This window comes from Phyllobates terribilis, unplaced genomic scaffold (assembly GCF_046119375.1).
Source record: "Phyllobates terribilis strain yellow unplaced genomic scaffold, ASM4611937v1 Scaffold_3__8_contigs__length_932513732, whole genome shotgun sequence".
Classification (NCBI taxonomy): Eukaryota; Metazoa; Chordata; class Amphibia; order Anura; family Dendrobatidae; genus Phyllobates; species Phyllobates terribilis.
Genome location: NW_027362763.1, coordinates 702,367,188 through 702,386,188, shown reverse-complemented (window position 1 = coordinate 702,386,188; position 19,001 = coordinate 702,367,188). Strand labels below are relative to the sequence as shown.

The 19,001-nt window shown below is 46.2% G+C and overlaps 1 protein-coding gene across 4 annotated transcripts in view; it reads right to left on the bottom strand.

Moving 5' to 3' along the window:
• LOC141257430 (spermatogenesis-associated protein 7 homolog) overlaps nt 1-19,001 on the bottom strand; it is a 418,618-nt gene that overhangs the window by 232,159 nt on the left and 167,458 nt on the right. For all 4 annotated transcript variants that reach the window (XM_073671954.1, XM_073671953.1, XM_073671955.1 and 1 more), the window contains one exon: nt 5,862-5,954. In XM_073671954.1, the coding sequence (XP_073528055.1) occupies nt 5,862-5,954 (93 nt within the window). The remainder of the gene's footprint in view (nt 1-5,861; nt 5,955-19,001) is intronic.

Below are 19,001 nucleotides of genomic sequence, written 5' to 3'. Positions count from 1 at the left end.
CCATGAGCAAGAAGGCCCGGGAGCTCTAGAGTGTGGCTCCCCAGCAAATGGGTCCAGGGGAGGATGCAGACGGAGCGGAACACACCACCTGTCCTCGCCTACCTGATCTATTCAGAGGGATTCCGGCTGCAAGAGGGTTACCGGCCCCGGACACCCGACCTTGTACTCTATGTCCTGGATGGGAAAGCCCAGTTAGGCCCTGAGGATCCCACCGGGCATCGGATGGAGAGGAATTGTCACCCGTGCCCTAGTCCTGAGAGGAGCTCAGAGGGAGACCCGGCCTATCTACACACGCACAGACGGGAAAGGGAGAGGTCTGTAGTGCAGGAACACTCTGGTGTAGGGTCCCGACTGAATGCTGGACTTACGCGGAGGTAGTCGGACCCCCGTCACTGGTGGCCGCAGGACTCCGTGGGGAGCAGGGAGTCGCCTTCCCGCTGTCATCTCTAAGTGAGTAAAACCTTGGAAGTTCATCCCTATGGCCTCCGGACTGTTTATTATGCGCCATACCATGCGACGCGGTGCCCGTACTCCCCGCGCTACTAACCCCCCTCCATCCTGTTTGCCTGCCCTGAGGCCTTGCTCCGCCTGTGGGGAGCAGTGAGAACTTTGGCCGCCGTGACACCGGGCCTCAGCGGACTGTAGCGGCGCTGGTGACCCTTCACCAGGCACCACAGGTGGCGTAGTCGTTAAATAAGCCACTCAAACCCGGACGAGCCCACAACATCTTCCTTTTCATGTAACGGCCCCGAGCACGGGTCGGGCCCGGGCCACGGCTGCATCCCATCTCTCCATCACAGGGCCCGACACCGAGTCCCCCAACACCCAGGGTAAACTCAAAACTAAAAGGGCTCCTTCGAGAATTGAGGTGTCACAGTATCATCAGCAAATTGAATCAGTTTACCCTCAATTCCTTCATCTAAATCATTGATAAAGATGTTGAACAATACAGGTCCCAGGACAGAGCCCTGTGGTACCCCACTTCAGACATTCATCCAACTGGATGTGAAGCCATTTACAACCACTCTTTGAGTCCGATCACTAAGCCAGTTATGAATCCACCTAACAGTTGCCTTGTCCATTCCATACTTGGTCAATTTTTCAATAAGGATGGTGTGAGATACTTTGTCAAATGCTTTGCTAAAGTCAAGATATACTATATCTACAGCATTTCCCTGATCCACCCAGTCAGTGATTCTGTCATAGAAGGAAATTAAGTTAGTCTGACATGACTTGTTAGTTACAAACCCATGCTGACTCTGGTTAATCACTTCATTCTTATCCAGGTACTTACATACATGTTGTTTAATAATTTGTTCAAAGATCTTTCCTGGTATAGAAGTCAGACTCACTGGCCTATAGTTCCCTGGGTCCACCTTCTTCCCCTTTTTGAAGATAGGAACAACATTTGCTCTTCTCCAGTCTTCTGGGACTTCTCCTGTTCTCCAAGAATTTTCAAAGATTATGGAGATTGGTTCTAAAATTTCTTCTACGATCTCCTTCAGTACTCTGGGGTGTAATTCATCTGGACCTGGAGACTTAAACTCATTTATGTTAGCTAAATATTCCCTCACAATCTTTCTGTTTACTGATAACCTGGATTCTTCTATTCCTTTAATAGGACAGTGAAGATCAGTTGATGTTACATTTTCTTTCTGAGAGAAAACAGATGCAGAATAGGAATTAAAAAGTTCGGCCTTCTCAACATCCTTTCTTACCATTTCACCATTTTCATCCTGTAAAAATCCTATAGCATCTTTGACTTTTCTTTTACTTTTGACATACCCCCAAAATCCTTTTTTATTGCTTTTGACATCGCTTGCAAGCCTTAATTCATTGTCAGCTTTAGCTAACCTGATATGTGCCCTGCAGGATCTGCAGACTGCATTATAATCTTCTTTAGATATGCCTCCCTCTTTCAATTTGATAAACATTTCTTTCTTTCTTTTTAGCATGTGTTTAAGTTCTGTGTTCATCCATCCTGGTTTCCTTAAATGCTTCCCATTCTTCCTACTTTTCGGGATTGTTAACGATTGCGCTTTGAGAATCTCATTTTTAAAAATTTCCCATCCTTCCTGGACATTTTTGTCCTTAAGGACATCCAGCCATTGGATCCCTCCTATTCTCTTTCTGAGTCACTTAAAATCAGCCTTTCTGAAATTTAACCTTGAAGTTTGAGTCTTCACATGTCTTCCTCCTCTAGTTATCCAAAATTCTATAATAGCATGATCGCTGCCTCCTAGGGTCCCAGTCACTTTTACCTCTTCAACCATTTCATCCCTGTTTATAAGGATTAGATCCAAAGTAGCAGATCCCCTTGTTTTCTCCCCTACCTTTTGGAAGATAAAGTTGTCAGCAAGAGAGGATAAGAATTTGCTTGACCTGTTAGCTTTACTTGAGAGAGATTCCCAACAAATGTCTGGATAGTTGAAATCTCCCATGACCACTACCTCATATTTTTTGGAGAACTTGGTCATTTGATACATAAAGTGTTCATCCATATCTTCAGCCTGCCCAGGTGGCCTGTAGTAAAGGCCTACAATGGTGTCCTTTCCGTTGTTCTCTCCTTGTATTCTTACCCAAACAGTTTCCACAGAACTCCCAGTCTCTGAAGCTTCAATCTCTGTGCATATATTCGCTTTTCTAACATACAATGCGACACCTCCTCCTCGTTTATCAAGTCTGTTTCTTGCAAATAAGTTGTATCCTTTTAGCCTTGTATTCCAATCATGTGTATCGTTCCCAACAAGTTTCAGTGATTCCAATGACATCATATTCCTTTTCCTGCGTTAGTAGTTCCAATTCTCCTTGTTTGTTGCCCATGCTTTGTGCATTTGTATAAAAACATTTTAGTTTGTGATTGGTTTCTCTTCCTCCCATATTTTTATTATTTAAATTTTTTTGCCTTTGTTCTTCCTTTCCACTTCCAGTAGCAGAGATCTCAATAGTATTTGTCAGCTGTATATCTTTTTCTGGCCTTTTGCTTCCCTTCCCACATTGTTCTAGTTTAAAGCTCTCCTGATGAGTGTAGCAAGGCGACTTCCAAATACATGTTTTCCAGTCTTCGTAAGGCGCACCCCATCTCTAGCAAGTAGTCCATCATATAGGTAATTCATTCCGTGATCCAGAAATCCAAATCCTTGTTGACGGCCCCATCGACGTAGCCAGTTGTTCACCTGTAGAATCTTATTCCACCTCATTGTTCCATGGCCATCCACTGGGAGGATGGATGAGAAGACCACCTACGCTCCCAATTCTTTCACTTTCTTGCCTATGTCTTCAAAGTCACTGCAGATGGTTTCCAGGTCCTTTCTTGCGGTGTCATTTGTCCCCACATGTATTAGCAGGAATGGGTAGTGATCTGTAGGTCTGAAGAGTCTTGATATCCTGTCAGACACACCTTTAATTTTTGCTCCTGGAAGACAGCACATTTCTCTTGAGGTTATGTCTGGTCTGCAGATAGCGGCCTCTGTTCCTTTCAACAGGGAATCCCCCATGACCACCACTCTCCGTTTTTTCTTCACAACATTTTTCTTTCTCCATCCAGGAGGATTTTGAGGGCTTACAAGGTTCTTCATTGTGGGCAAAGTCTTATCTTGCTGTATTTCTTCGTGGTTCTCCTGCGTGAGAGCCTGGTACTGGTTCCTGAGCAGTATAGGTGCTGACTGCCTCTCGATCCTCCTGCTTCTCGATCCTCCTGCAGTCTCCAGCGTCGCCGGCCTCATCCCGCTCTGCGCTGTGACTGCTCAGGAGAGAGCGCGGTGTAAAGACGTCACCGCGCCCTCTGACCTGAGACGTCACAGTACAGCAGCCGTGGAGGATGCAGGAACTGCTGCGGAGGCACGGGGAGGGGTAAGTATTGTGACGGGTGCCGGGGCCCTGAGCAAGCGGGGGGGAGCGGGCGCTGACGGTGAGGGGCCCCCCCGCCTGCTCAGGGCCCCGGCATTTGCCCAGGTGCGCCAGGTGCTGACGCCGGTCCTGGTGTGTGGCGTGCGTCCCTGCTTCTAGGGGGGGGGGTGACGCGCCCCCTGGGCCGTGGGGTACCCGGTGCCGGGCCGGTGGATGCTGGGGGTTGTAGTCACTGTGGCGGTGACCCGGTCCGTGACCCAGGGCGGTCAATCCAAGGGAAATTTATATGTATAGGTTTTAATATCCGACTACACCACCTGTGAAATGCGGCTAATGGAGGCTGCCGCTGCGGAACAGTCCTCTGAAGCTGGTGGTTTTGCAGCAAGGGTGGTATAACTCCCCACAGGAAGAGTTAGCTTCAGGGCAGTATGTGGATGTTGGTGGTTGTGCAGGGTGTCAGTAATAACCATAGAGTCAGTATAGTGCAGCCCCAGGGTCTTTACTTACGGTTACTGCAGTTCAAGTTACAGGTACCAGTGCAACTTCCCTCGGCGTGCTGCACTTACTCAGTGAGGGGCTCAGTCCACCCTCAGGTATTTCCAGAGCACTTAACAGGACCCCTTTTTATGTGCCTTCCTCAGTCGTCTTCCTGCGCTGGCTCTCTCCCTCCTGCCCTGCGCCTCACAGTCAGTGTCCCAATCTGGTGGTCTCGGGTCTTGGCGGGCGACCTGCAGTCCCCTGGGCCCTCCGTGGCCACCTTTTTGGCGAGTATTAACTGTGGTAGTGGGTGTCTGCACCCTGAATGTACAGCCACCTCCGGTTGCTAGATGGACTTGAAGTATCCGTGCTAGTTAAGAGGCCGGTCCCCTCTGCGGCTTGATCCTTCCACTGTCTTGTAGATTCAGGCGTACGGGTGGCCTCCAGCACTGCCCGTACCCCTAGGATCCCTTCTCTTCTACTCCTGGAGCCTTTCCTGCTCTCTCTCCTCTTTACTTCTCTTCCTTTACAGGCTTACGCCTCACTGACTAGGCCCGCTTTTGGAGCAGCGCTCCTACAGAGCCCCTGCTCTCTCCACTTCTCCTTAGACTGTCTGGACCCACAGCCCAAGATGGCTTCCCTCTATATACTCCTATTCAAGTGCTCCCAGGATCTACTTCCTCCACCCCATCCACTACATGGTTCCCCCTCTTTAGGTGGTTCCCCCCACTCCAGCCAGGGACCAGGGACTGTGCTCTCCCGTACGAGCAATCTCGCCCTGTCCCCCCGGAAATGTGGTGTAGTGAATGCTGGTGTTAGGGTCCTGAGCTGTACTCCTTCCTTACCTGAGAGTGAGGTACCACACCTCTGGATGAGATGCAATACCTCTGTGGCGACCGAACCCTCAGGGGCGCCCACAGGGGCAGCTGCCCCCCCCCTGCCCCACGGTGGGTAGGCCCATGTAGGGCACTCTTCAGTGTATTATTGTAGTGTGACAATGCTAAGTCTGGACAGGAGAGGGAGGAGATGGGAGCTAACAATGAGTGTACATTGTCCATAAGCTGCTGGGTATTGATGGTACGTGTATTTCTATAAGTGTGGTAAGTGGGGGTGTCCCGGGTGAGGAGACAGTGTATATATAAAAAGAATATTAGCAAATTAGTGACAGTTGCTTATTTAGTAAGCTGTTAGTGGTCGTAACCATAGATACCTAAGCTACTGCAATGCCCTGCACATGAGGTAAGTAACATAGCGAATCAGAAGAACTATGCTACTTTTGTAATTACACCTACTACATATTGGGATAGGATCTTGGAGATGGGAATACCCTAAAGGGAAAGCCATCTTTGTTGTCCATATCAACCAATCAGAGCTCAGCTTTCATTTCTCAATCTGCTCTGGTAAGATGAAAGCTGGACTGTGATTGATTGCTAGGGGCAACCAAAATTTTTTTTCTCTTAGTTTTCATGAATCGGCCCCAATGTATAAATTTACATCATGCAATCTCAATAATTAAAATATTTTTCATTTTGTACCTTTTGCAGAATTCAGCTTTCGGTAGTGAGTTGATATGTGGTCTTGAATGAGGAACTGTGTTGATAGAGAACATGAAGATCCGGGAAAGAGCGCTTTTGAGAAAGAGAAAAAAAAAGGAATAAAAAGAGAATTATAGGACTGTAAAAAATATCTTTCAGTAGGAAATGAAAAACATAACAATCGTTGGTAGCTCAGGGGTTCTCTTAATGGTGGTACTGAAGTTAAAGACATAAAAATGCTCAAAATCCAAATATCCGAAAAAGATTTCCTCCAGGCTATTTGCGCTCCCGAATAACTTGTAAGTACAAGCTATAGTATTATCCTGTATGGATCTTTATTATTTCTCCAAAAACATGTACATACAACGCGTTTCGACAAATAAAATGTCTTCCTCAGGTATTTTGTTAACAAGCTTACAAGTTATTCAGGAGCGCAAATAGCCTGGAGGAAATCTTTTTCGGGTATTTTTCCTATGATAACTCTGCCCGAGTTAAACAATAGCCACCAAGGATCTGCAGCATACCGCTCAAAAAGGAAGATCATTACTGGATGTTCTGTGGTTCTAAGGGACCTATAAGCAAGTGACCAAGGCCTAATAAAGGTGAGTGCAACTAACACCTATCTGTGATCTGACCATACACCTACATTTAGATCGGTGCGCTCTCTGCTTTCTTTTCCCTCTCTCCTGCTGGACAAAATCCATATGATTTAGGAAGCTAAATACAAAATGCAGCAAAAAACGATTACCAGTGACATGTGGTAAAACTTTGACATTACCTCAATTATTTAATATTTTCCTATGGAAGAAAAAAAAGTTTTGCGATAACCCGAGAATATTGACAAGTATTTTGATGAGTTTGGCTAGTATTGCTAGTCATGTTGCTGGGTTTTATTAAAGGGTCGGATTTTGATTTACATGGTAGCTACCCCCAGGTGACACGGGTGGCAGAGATTTTTTTTACTTTTCAGATTTTTAGATTTTTCCATCGACTGTTGCAAAGAAAAATCCATGCTCAGATATAGGTGATAAGCCCTTAGTGAACAGGTGTTACTGGGCCTCAATGACTTTTTATTTCCGTTTATTTCCTTTCCTCTTTGCAGTATCCTTTTTTTTCCTGCACTGCACCTACACATTATGTTTTTATTCTAGGTTATATTTGTTTTATGTGGGAAATTTAAAAAAAAAAAATTTTTAGTGCTGTTTTAGGGTACATAGTAATTTCTGTGTAATTTATAGAATTTATTTTGTGACACACAGACAAAAAAACATTTTGGTTTAGTTTTTTTATGCACACACCGAATAACAGTTTGAATGAATTATCAACCAGTGGATACCTAATATATGTATTTTTTTCTTTTCATGTATTATGCAATAAAATGTACTTTATATGAAAAAAAATATATATTTTTGTTGCGGATACAATTTTTTTATTATTGCAGGTGTTTTATACACGCTCATAATATATATATATAGATATACTGTATCTATCCATCTATCTATATCTATCTATGGATATATATATGTGTATATTTATATATATATATATATATATACTGTATATATATATATATATATATATATATATGTATGTAAGTATGTATGTATATACTGTATATATATATATATATATATATATATACAAATACATTTATAGTGGGGAAAATAAGTATTTGATACACTGCCGATTTTGCAAGTTTTCCCACCTACAAAGAATGTAGAGGTCTGTAATTTTTATCGTAGGTACACTTCACCTGTGAGACAGAATCTAACAATAAAAGCCAGAAAATCACATTGTATGATTTTAAAATAATTAAATTGCATTTTGCTGCATGAAATAAGTATTTGATCACCTACCAGCCAGCAAGAATTCTGGCTCTCACAGACCTGTTAGTTTTCCTTTAAGAAGCCCTCCTACTCTGCACTCATTACCAGTATTAATTGCACCTTTTGAACTTGTTACCTGTATAAAACACACCTGTCCACACACTCAATCAATCACACTCCAACCTCTCCACCATGGCCAAGACCAAAGAGCTGCCTAAAGACACCAGGGACAAAATTGTAGGCCTACACAATCATGCGATAGGCTACAGGACAATAGGCAAGCAGCTTGGTGAGATGACACAACTGTTGGCACAATTATTAGAAAATGGAAGAAACACAAGATGACTGTAAATCTTCCTCGGTCTGGGGCTCCGTGCAAGATCTCGCCTCATAGGGCAAGGATGATTCTGAGAAAGCTCAGGAGTCAGCCTAGAACTACATGGGAGGACCTGGTCAATGACCTGAAGAGAGCTGGGACCACAGCCTCAAAAATTACCGTTAGAAACACAATACGCCGTCATGGATTAAAATCCTGCAGGGCACGCAAGGTCCCTCTGCTCACGCCAGCACATGTCCAAGCCTGTTTGAAGTTCACCAATGACCATCTGGATGATCCAGAGGAAGCACGGGAGGAAATCATGTTGTCAGATGAGACCAAAATAAAACTTTTTGGCATCAACTCCACTCGTCGTGTTTGGAGGAAGAAGAAGGATGAGTACAACCCCAAGAACACTGTCCCAGTCGTGAAGCATGGTGGGGGAAACATCATACTTTGGAGTGCTTTTCTGCAAAGGGGACAGGACGACTGCACCGTATTGAAGGGAGGATGGATGGGGTCATGTATGGCTAGATTTTGGCCATCAACCTCCTTCACTCGGTAAGAGCATTGAAGATTAGTGTTGAGCGAGCAATAAAATGCTCGGGTGCTCGAAACTCGGGCCGAGCTCACCGTGATACTCGGGTGCTCGAACCGAGCAACGAGCCCAATGTTAGTCTATGGGAGACCCGAGCATTTTTGCAGAGGCACCCCAGGCAGTCTGTAGAAAGCCTAAAAAGTGCCCAAAATGATAGTGACAGTGCTCAAATGACATGGGAACAGCATGGAGATCGCCCCCGGAAGCATTTCTGACCCCCAGGTCACTGCTGTCAACAACGTGGTCAGAGGTATTAAGCCACTTTTACGGGCTCACAATAAAACGTTCAAAAACGAAACTGAAACGTTTTTCCTGTGAAATATGTTAAGGAACATCCTTTCCAGGGTAAAGACTTGTGTATAAGGTAAAATAAATAACCAAAAACAAAAATACTCCTCCACACCTTGGGCTATGTTCACAAGTAGCATTTTTTATGCGTTTTTGCACTTTTGTATTGCTTTCAACCGTGACAAATGCATTCACCGGGAAATGTCATTTTAACATTTTACAACCTTATCTGGCCATGTGCTGTGTGACACATGCATACAGTGCTGAAAAGACATGGGGACAGCATGGGGAAGACCCTGGAAGCATCTTTGACACCCACGTCACTGCCTAAAAGTGTGCCCATCAGAAGTGATCCTTGCCGCATCAGAAGATGCAGACTTGCAACTATCCCCGTGCAAGTCCTTGTCCCAGGGCAGTGTTCAATTGTACCTCCCCCATTCCTTGCAATGCAAGCGCAAGTATGCAGCCTGCCACCCACCCACCCCTAGGTTGCAATACCATACTGCTTGCTTGCTTGCACTTGAAATTGGGCCTTTTAGGCATGTGGAGGCAGAATCTGGCCACCACATCATGGCTGCGTCGGCAGCCTGGTATCTATACTCAGTCCCCAGCCGCCCGGCGGCCGGGTGTCCACGCTTGGTCCCCAAACGCCAGGGGGTGGCCGGGTGTCCATAAAAGGTCCCCAGCCGCTCCTATTTGAAGGACAGCCTAACCACAAACACGTGGACAAGTGAATGTGGCCAGGGAGGGTCCATCTCACTGACGCCTTCACACTGGGTTAATGTTGTGGAAGCCGGGACACAGTTGGACACTGGGATGCAACACGTCCTCCAGACATAGAGGATTGCGGGTCCATGGTCAATCAGGCTTCAACACAAAGTTCAGAAGGTAGACAGCAGCAGTGGTTGGCCTCCTACACAACAAATAAATTATTCATGATCATGTGGCCATCCATCTCCTTAGCTTTCTGTTCCTTGGAATGCAAGCGCATGTATGTAGTAGCGGCTAGGCCTGAGATGGTCAGCGTTTTGGCGCATATCCTACCTCCTCCGAGGATTGCTGGATGTTTTCCTGCTACTATCCCAGTTCTATGACTCCCGTTAAAACAAAGCTTCAGGTGATGAATGATGGATGAGGTGGTGGCAAAAGAGAAAGAGCAGGAGGAACAGGGACCATTCACATCAATATCAGGCCAGTCAACCACACATGTCTTGTAGGATATGTTTCTGTACCAAAAGGAGCGGTACGGCTACACAGTTATAGGGCATACAGTGTCTGCAATGCCTACCAAAAATTTTGAGGCACTCCAATGCCCCTTGGAAGTGACATGGAGGTCAGAGGGCCTTAACTAAACCGTTTTTTCCATTTAGAGCAACTGGGTCTCCTGTACGCTGTTGGCCTAAGCAGTGAATGGAAGGCTTTCCAAAAATTATGAGGAACTGCAATGCCCCTTGAAACAGATGTGGATTACAGCATACTAAAAACCTTCTACCCATTATTGGCGAGTGGGTCTCCTTTATTGTTCGCCTATGCATTGAAAAGCAAAAGCAGACTAAAATTAGGAGGAAACGCAATGCCCGTTGGAAGAGTCGTGGAGGTTAGAGTTAATTAAAAGCAACATTTCAATGCCCCTTGGAAGAGCTGTGGAGTTCAGAGTGGTTTAACAAGACGGTTTTAATGCTCCTTGGAAGAGACGTGGAGGTCAGAGTGGATTAACAAGACGGTTTTAATGCCCCTTGGAAGAGTGGTGGAGGTCGAAGTGGATTAAAAAGACAATATCAATGTCCCTTGGAAGAGTGGTGGAGGTCGCAGCAGCTTAACAAGACGGTTTTAATGCCCCTTGGAAGAGTGGTGGAGGTCGCAGTGGAATAAAAAGACAATATCAATGCCCCGTGGAGGAGACGTATAGGTCACAGGAGCTTAACAAGATGGTTTTAATGCCCCTTGGAAGAGACGTGGAGGTCACAGTGGAATAAAAAGACAATATCAATGCCCCTTGGAAGAGTGGTAGAGGTCACAGTAGCTTAACAAGATGGTTTTTATGCCGCTTGGAAGAGTGGTGGAGGTCGCAGTAGCTTAAAAAGACGGTTTTAATGCCCCTTGGAAGAGTGGTGGAGGTCACAGTAGCTTAACAAGATGGTTTTAATGCCCCTTGGAAGAGACGTGGAGGTCACAGTAGCTTAACAAGGCGGTTTTAATGCCCCTTAGAACAGTGGTGGAAGTTACAGAGGAATAAAAAGACAATATCAATGCCCCGTGGAAGAGACGTGGAGGTCACAGTAGCTTAGCAAGATGCATTCAATGCCCCTTGGAAGAGTGGTGGAGGTCGCAGTAGCTTAACAAGACGGTTTTAATGCCCCTTGGAAGAGTGGTGGAGGTCGCAGTAGCTTAACAAGACGGTTTTAATGCCCCTTGGAAGAGACGTGAAGGTCACAGTAGCTTAACAAGACGGTTTTAATGCCCCTTGTAAGAGACGTGGAGGTCACAGTGGAATAAAAAGACAATATCAATGCCCCTTGGAAGAGTGGTGGAGGTCGCAGTAGCTTAACAAGATGGTTTTAATGCCCCTTGGAAGAGACGGGGAGGTCACAGTAGCTTAACAAGACGGTTTTAATGCCCCTTGGAAGAGTGGTGGAGGTCGCAGTAGCTTAACAAGACGGTTTTAATGCCCTTGGAAGAGACGTGGAGGTCACAGTAGCTTAACAAGACGGTTTTAATGCCCCTTAGAAGAGTTGTGGAGGTCGCAGTAGCTTAACAGGACGGTTTTAATGCCCCTTGGAAGAGTGGTGGAGGTCGCAGTGGAATAAAAAGACAATATCAATGCCCCTCGGAAGAGTGGTGGAGGTCGCAGTAGCTTAGCAAGATGGTTTTAACGCCCCTTGGAAGAGTGGTGGAGGTCGCAGTAGCTTAACAAGATGGTTTTAATGCCCATTGGAAGAGTGGTGGAGGTCACAGTGGAATAAAAAGACAATATCAATGCCCCTTGGAAGAGTGGTGGAGGTCGCAGTAGCTTAGCAAGACGGTTTTAATGCCCCTTGGAAGAGTGGTGGAGGTCGCAGTAGCTTAACAAGACGGTTTTAATGCCCCTTGGAAGAGACGTGAGGGTCACAGTAGCTTATCAAGACGGTTTTAATGCCCCTTGGAAGAGTGGTGGAGGTCCCAGTAGCTTAATAAGATGGTTTTTATGCCCCTTGGAAGAGTGGTGGAGGCTACAGTAGAATTAAAAGACAATATTAATGCGCCGTGGAATAGACGTGGAGGTCACAGTAGCTTAACAAAATGGTTTTAATGCCCCTTGGAAGAGAGGTGGAGGTCACAGTGGAATAAAAAGACAATATCAATGCCCCGTGGAAGAGTGGCGGAGGTCGCAGTAGCTTAACAAGACGGTTTTAATGCTGCTTGGAAGAGTGGTGGAGGTCGCAGTGGAATAAAAAGACAATATCAATGCCCCTTAGAAGAGTGGTGGAGGTCGCAGTAGCTTAACAAGACGGTTTTAATGCGCCTTGGAAGAGTGGTGGAGGTCGCAGTAGCTTAACAAGACGGTTTTAATGCCCCTTGGAAGAGTGGTGGAGGTCGCAGTGGAATAAAAAGACAATATCAATGCCCCTTGGAAGAGTGGTGGAGGTCGCAGTAGCTTAACAAGACGGTCTTAATGCCCCTTGGAAGAGACGTGGAGGTCACAGTAGCTTATCAAGACGGTTTTAATGCCTCTTGGAAGAGTGGTGGAGGTCCCAGTATCTTAACAAGATGGTTTTTATGCCCCTTGGAAGAGTGGTGGAGGTCGCAGTGGAATAAAAAGACAATATCAATGCCACTTGGAAGAGTGGTGGAGGTCGCAGTAGCTTAACAAGACGGTTTTAATGCCCCTTGGAAGAGTGGTGGAGGTCGCAGTGGAATAAAAAGACAATATCAATGCCACTTGGAAGAGTGGTGGAGGTCGCAGTAGCTTAACAAGACGGTTTTAATGCCCCTTGGAAGAGTGGTGGAGGTCCCAGTATCTTAACAAGATGGTTTTTATGCCCCTTGGAAGAGAGGTGGAGGTCACAGTGGAATAAAAAGACAATATCAATGCCCCGTGGAAGAGTGGCGGAGGTCGCAGTAGCTTAACAAGACGGTTTTAATGCTGCTTGGAAGAGTGGTGGAGGTCGCAGTGGAATAAAAAGACAATATCAATGCCCCTTAGAAGAGTGGTGGAGGTCGCAGTAGCTTAACAAGACGGTTTTAATGCGCCTTGGAAGAGTGGTGGAGGTCGCAGTAGCTTAACAAGACGGTTTTAATGCCCCTTGGAAGAGTGGTGGAGGTCGCAGTGGAATAAAAAGACAATATCAATGCCCCTCGGAAGAGTGGTGGAGGTCGCAGTAGCTTAGCAAGATGGTTTTAACGCCCCTTGGAAGAGTGGTGGAGGTCGCAGTAGCTTAACAAGATGGTTTTAATGCCCATTGGAAGAGTGGTGGAGGTCACAGTGGAATAAAAAGACAATATCAATGCCCCTTGGAAGAGTGGTGGAGGTCGCAGTAGCTTAGCAAGACGGTTTTAATGCCCATTGGAAGAGTGGTGGAGGTCGCAGTAGCTTAACAAGACGGTTTTAATGCCCCTTGGAAGAGACGTGAGGGTCACAGTAGCTTATCAAGACGGTTTTAATGCCCCTTGGAAGAGTGGTGGAGGTCCCAGTAGCTTAATAAGATGGTTTTTATGCCCCTTGGAAGAGTGGTGGAGGCTACAGTAGAATTAAAAGACAATATTAATGCGCCGTGGAATAGACGTGGAGGTCACAGTAGCTTAACAAAATGGTTTTAATGCCCCTTGGAAGAGAGGTGGAGGTCACAGTGGAATAAAAAGACAATATCAATGCCCCGTGGAAGAGTGGCGGAGGTCGCAGTAGCTTAACAAGACGGTTTTAATGCTGCTTGGAAGAGTGGTGGAGGTCGCAGTGGAATAAAAAGACAATATCAATGCCCCTTAGAAGAGTGGTGGAGGTCGCAGTAGCTTAACAAGACGGTTTTAATGCGCCTTGGAAGAGTGGTGGAGGTCGCAGTAGCTTAACAAGACGGTTTTAATGCCCCTTGGAAGAGTGGTGGAGGTCGCAGTGGAATAAAAAGACAATATCAATGCCCCTTGGAAGAGTGGTGGAGGTCGCAGTAGCTTAACAAGACAGTTTTAATGCCCCTTGGAAGAGTGGTGGAGGTCGCAGTAGCTTAACAAGACGGTCTTAATGCCCCTTGGAAGAGACGTGGAGGTCACAGTAGCTTATCAAGACGGTTTTAATGCCTCTTGGAAGAGTGGTGGAGGTCCCAGTATCTTAACAAGATGGTTTTTATGCCCCTTGGAAGAGTGGTGGAGGTCGCAGTGGAATAAAAAGACAATATCAATGCCACTTGGAAGAGTGGTGGAGGTCGCAGTAGCTTAACAAGACGGTTTTAATGCCCCTTGGAAGAGTGGTGGAGGTCGCAGTGGAATAAAAAGACAATATCAATGCCACTTGGAAGAGTGGTGGAGGTCGCAGTAGCTTAACAAGACGGTTTTAATGCCCCTTGGAAGAGTGGTGGAGGTCCCAGTATCTTAACAAGATGGTTTTTATGCCCCTTGGAAGAGAGGTGGAGGTCACAGTGGAATAAAAAGACAATATCAATGCCCCGTGGAAGAGTGGCGGAGGTCGCAGTAGCTTAACAAGACGGTTTTAATGCTGCTTGGAAGAGTGGTGGAGGTCGCAGTGGAATAAAAAGACAATATCAATGCCCCTTAGAAGAGTGGTGGAGGTCGCAGTAGCTTAACAAGACGGTTTTAATGCGCCTTGGAAGAGTGGTGGAGGTCGCAGTAGCTTAACAAGACGGTTTTAATGCCCCTTGGAAGAGTGGTGGAGGTCGCAGTGGAATAAAAAGACAATATCAATGCCCCTTGGAAGAGTGGTGGAGGTCGCAGTAGCTTAACAAGACGGTTTTAATGCGCCTTGGAAGAGTGGTGGAGGTCGCAGTAGCTTAACAAGACGGTTTTAATGCCCCTTGGAAGAGTGGTGGAGGTCGCAGTGGAATAAAAAGACAATATCAATGCCCCTTGGAAGAGTGGTGGAGGTCGCAGTAGCTTAACAAGACGGTTTTAATGCCCCTTGGAAGAGTGGTGGAGGTCGCAGTAGCTTAACAAGACGGTTTTAATGCCCCTTGGAAGAGACGTGGAGGTCACAGTAGCTTATCAAGACGGTTTTAATGCCTCTTGGAAGAGTGGTGGAGGTGCCAGTATCATAACAAGATGGTTTTTATGCCCCTTGGAAGAGTGGTGGAGGTCGCAGTGGAATAAAAAGACAATATCAATGCCACTTGGAAGAGTGGTGGAGGTCGCAGTAGCTTAACAAGACGGTTTTAATGCCCCTTGGAAGAGTGGTGGAGGTCGCAGTGGAATAAAAAGACAATATCAATGCCACTTGGAAGAGTGGTGGAGGTCGCAGTAGCTTAACAAGACGGTTTTAATGCCCCTTGGAAGAGTGGTGGAGGTCCCAGTATCTTAACAAGATGGTTTTTATGCCCCTTGGAAGAGTGGTGGAGGGCGCAGTGGAATAAAAAGACAATATCAATGCCACTTGGAAGAGTGGTGGAGGTCACTGTAGCTTAACAAGATGGTTTTAATGCCCCTTGGAAGAGTGGTGGAGGTCCCAGTAGCCTAACAAGTTGGTTTTAATGCCCCTTGGAAGAGTGGTGGAGGTTACAGTGGAATAAAAAGACAATTTCAATGCCCCGTGGAATAGACGTGGACGTCACAGAAGCTTAATAAGACGGTTTTAATGCCCCTTGGAAGAGAGGTGGAGGTCCCAGTAGCCTAACAAGATGGTTTTAATGCCCCTTGGAAGAGTGGTGGAGGTTACAGTGGAAGAAAAAGACAATATCAATGCCCCGTGGAATAGACGTGGACGTCACAGAAGCTTAATAAGACGGTTTTAATGCCCCTTGGAAGAGAGGTGGAGGTCACAGTGGAATAAAAAGACAATATCAATGCCCCTTGGAAGAGTGGTGGAGGTCGCAGTAGCTTAACAAGACGGTTTTAATGCCCCTTGGAAGAGTGGTGGAGGTCGCAGTGGAATAAAAAGATAATATCAATGCCCCTTGGAAGAGTGGTGGAGGTCGCAGTAGCTTAACAAGATGGTTTTAATGCCCCTTGGAATAGACGTGGAGATCACAGTAGCTTAACAAGACGCTTTTAATGCCCCTTGGAAGAGTGGTGGAGGTTACAGTGGAATAAAAAGACAATATCAATGCCCCTTGGAAGAGACGTGGAGGTCTCAATAGCTTAACAAGACGGTTTTAATGCCCCTTGGAACAGTGGTGGAGGTCGCAGTGGAATAAAAAGACAGTATCAATGCCCCTTGGAAGAGTGGTTGAGGTCGCAGTACCTTAACAAGACGGTTTTAATGCCCCTTGGAAGAGTGGTGGCGGTTACAGTGGAATAAAAAGACAATATCAATGCCCCTTGGAAGAGACGTGGAGGTCACAGTAGCTTAACAAGACGGTTTTAATGCCCCTTGGAAGAGTGGTGGAGGTCGCAGTGGAATAAAAAGACAATATCAATGCCCCTCGGAAGAGTGGTGGAGGTCGCAGTAGCTTAGCAAGATGGTTTTAACGCCCCTTGGAAGAGTGGTGGAGGTCGCAGTAGCTTAACAAGATGGTTTTAATGCCCATTGGAAGAGTGGTGGAGGTCACAGTGGAATAAAAAGACAATATCAATGCCCCTTGGAAGAGTGGTGGAGGTCGCAGTAGCTTAGCAAGACGGTTTTAATGCCCCTTGGAAGAGTGGTGGAGGTCGCAGTAGCTTAACAAGACGGTTTTAATGCCCCTTGGAAGAGACGTGAGGGTCACAGTAGCTTATCAAGACGGTTTTAATGCCCCTTGGAAGAGTGGTGGAGGTCCCAGTAGCTTAATAAGATGGTTTTTATGCCCCTTGGAAGAGTGGTGGAGGCTACAGTAGAATTAAAAGACAATATTAATGCGCCGTGGAATAGACGTGGAGGTCACAGTAGCTTAACAAAATGGTTTTAATGCCCCTTGGAAGAGAGGTGGAGGTCACAGTGGAATAAAAAGACAATATCAATGCCCCGTGGAAGAGTGGCGGAGGTCGCAGTAGCTTAACAAGACGGTTTTAATGCTGCTTGGAAGAGTGGTGGAGGTCGCAGTGGAATAAAAAGACAATATCAATGCCCCTTAGAAGAGTGGTGGAGGTCGCAGTAGCTTAACAAGACGGTTTTAATGCGCCTTGGAAGAGTGGTGGAGGTCGCAGTAGCTTAACAAGACGGTTTTAATGCCCCTTGGAAGAGTGGTGGAGGTCGCAGTGGAATAAAAAGACAATATCAATGCCCCTTGGAAGAGTGGTGGAGGTCGCAGTAGCTTAACAAGACAGTTTTAATGCCCCTTGGAAGAGTGGTGGAGGTCGCAGTAGCTTAACAAGACGGTCTTAATGCCCCTTGGAAGAGTGGTGGAGGTCGCAGTGGAATAAAAAGACAATATCAATGCCACTTGGAAGAGTGGTGGAGGTCGCAGTAGCTTAACAAGACGGTTTTAATGCCCCTTGGAAGAGTGGTGGAGGTCCCAGTATCTTAACAAGATGGTTTTTATGCCCCTTGGAAGAGAGGTGGAGGTCACAGTGGAATAAAAAGACAATATCAATGCCCCGTGGAAGAGTGGCGGAGGTCGCAGTAGCTTAACAAGACGGTTTTAATGCTGCTTGGAAGAGTGGTGGAGGTCGCAGTGGAATAAAAAGACAATATCAATGCCCCTTAGAAGAGTGGTGGAGGTCGCAGTAGCTTAACAAGACGGTTTTAATGCGCCTTGGAAGAGTGGTGGAGGTCGCAGTAGCTTAACAAGACGGTTTTAATGCCCCTTGGAAGAGTGGTGGAGGTCGCAGTGGAATAAAAAGACAATATCAATGCCCCTTGGAAGAGTGGTGGAGGTCGCAGTAGCTTAACAAGACGGTTTTAATGCGCCTTGGAAGAGTGGTGGAGGTCGCAGTAGCTTAACAAGACGGTTTTAATGCCCCTTGGAAGAGTGGTGGAGGTCGCAGTGGAATAAAAAGACAATATCAATGCCCCTTGGAAGAGTGGTGGAGGTCGCAGTAGCTTAACAAGACGGTTTTAATGCCCCTTGGAAGAGTGGTGGAGGTCGCAGTAGCTTAACAAGACGGTTTTAATGCCCCTTGGAAGAGACGTGGAGGTCACAGTAGCTTATCAAGACGGTTTTAATGCCTCTTGGAAGAGTGGTGGAGGTCCCAGTATCATAACAAGATGGTTTTTATGCCCCTTGGAAGAGTGGTGGAGGTCGCAGTGGAATAAAAAGACAATATCAATGCCACTTGGAAGAGTGGTGGAGGTCGCAGTAGCTTAACAAGACGGTTTTAATGCCCCTTGGAAGAGTGGTGGAGGTCGCAGTGGAATAAAAAGACAATATCAATGCCACTTGGAAGAGTGGTGGAGGTCGCAGTAGCTTAACAAGACGGTTTTAATGCCCCTTGGAAGAGTGGTGGAGGTCCCAGTATCTTAACAAGATGGTTTTTATGCCCCTTGTAAGAGTGGTGGAGGGCGCAGTGGAATAAAAAGACAATATCAATGCCACTTGGAAGAGTGGTGGAGGTCACTGTAGCTTAACAAGATGGTTTTAATGCCCCTTGGAAGAGTGGTGGAGGTCCCAGTAGCCTAACAAGTTGGTTTTAATGCCCCTTGGAAGAGTGGTGGAGGTTACAGTGGAATAAAAAGACAATTTCAATGCCCCGTGGAATAGACGTGGACGTCACAGAAGCTTAATAAGACGGTTTTAATGCCCCTTGGAAGAGAGGTGGAGGTCCCAGTAGCCTAACAAGATGGTTTTAATGCCCCTTGGAAGAGTGGTGGAGGTTACAGTGGAAGAAAAAGACAATATCAATGCCCCGTGGAATAGACGTGGACGTCACAGAAGCTTAATAAGACGGTTTTAATGCCCCTTGGAAGAGAGGTGGAGGTCACAGTGGAATAAAAAGACAATATCAATGCCCCTTGGAAGAGTGGTGGAGGTCGCAGTAGCTTAACAAGACGGTTTTAATGCCCCTTGGAAGAGTGGTGGAGGTCGCAGTGGAATAAAAAGATAATATCAATGCCCCTTGGA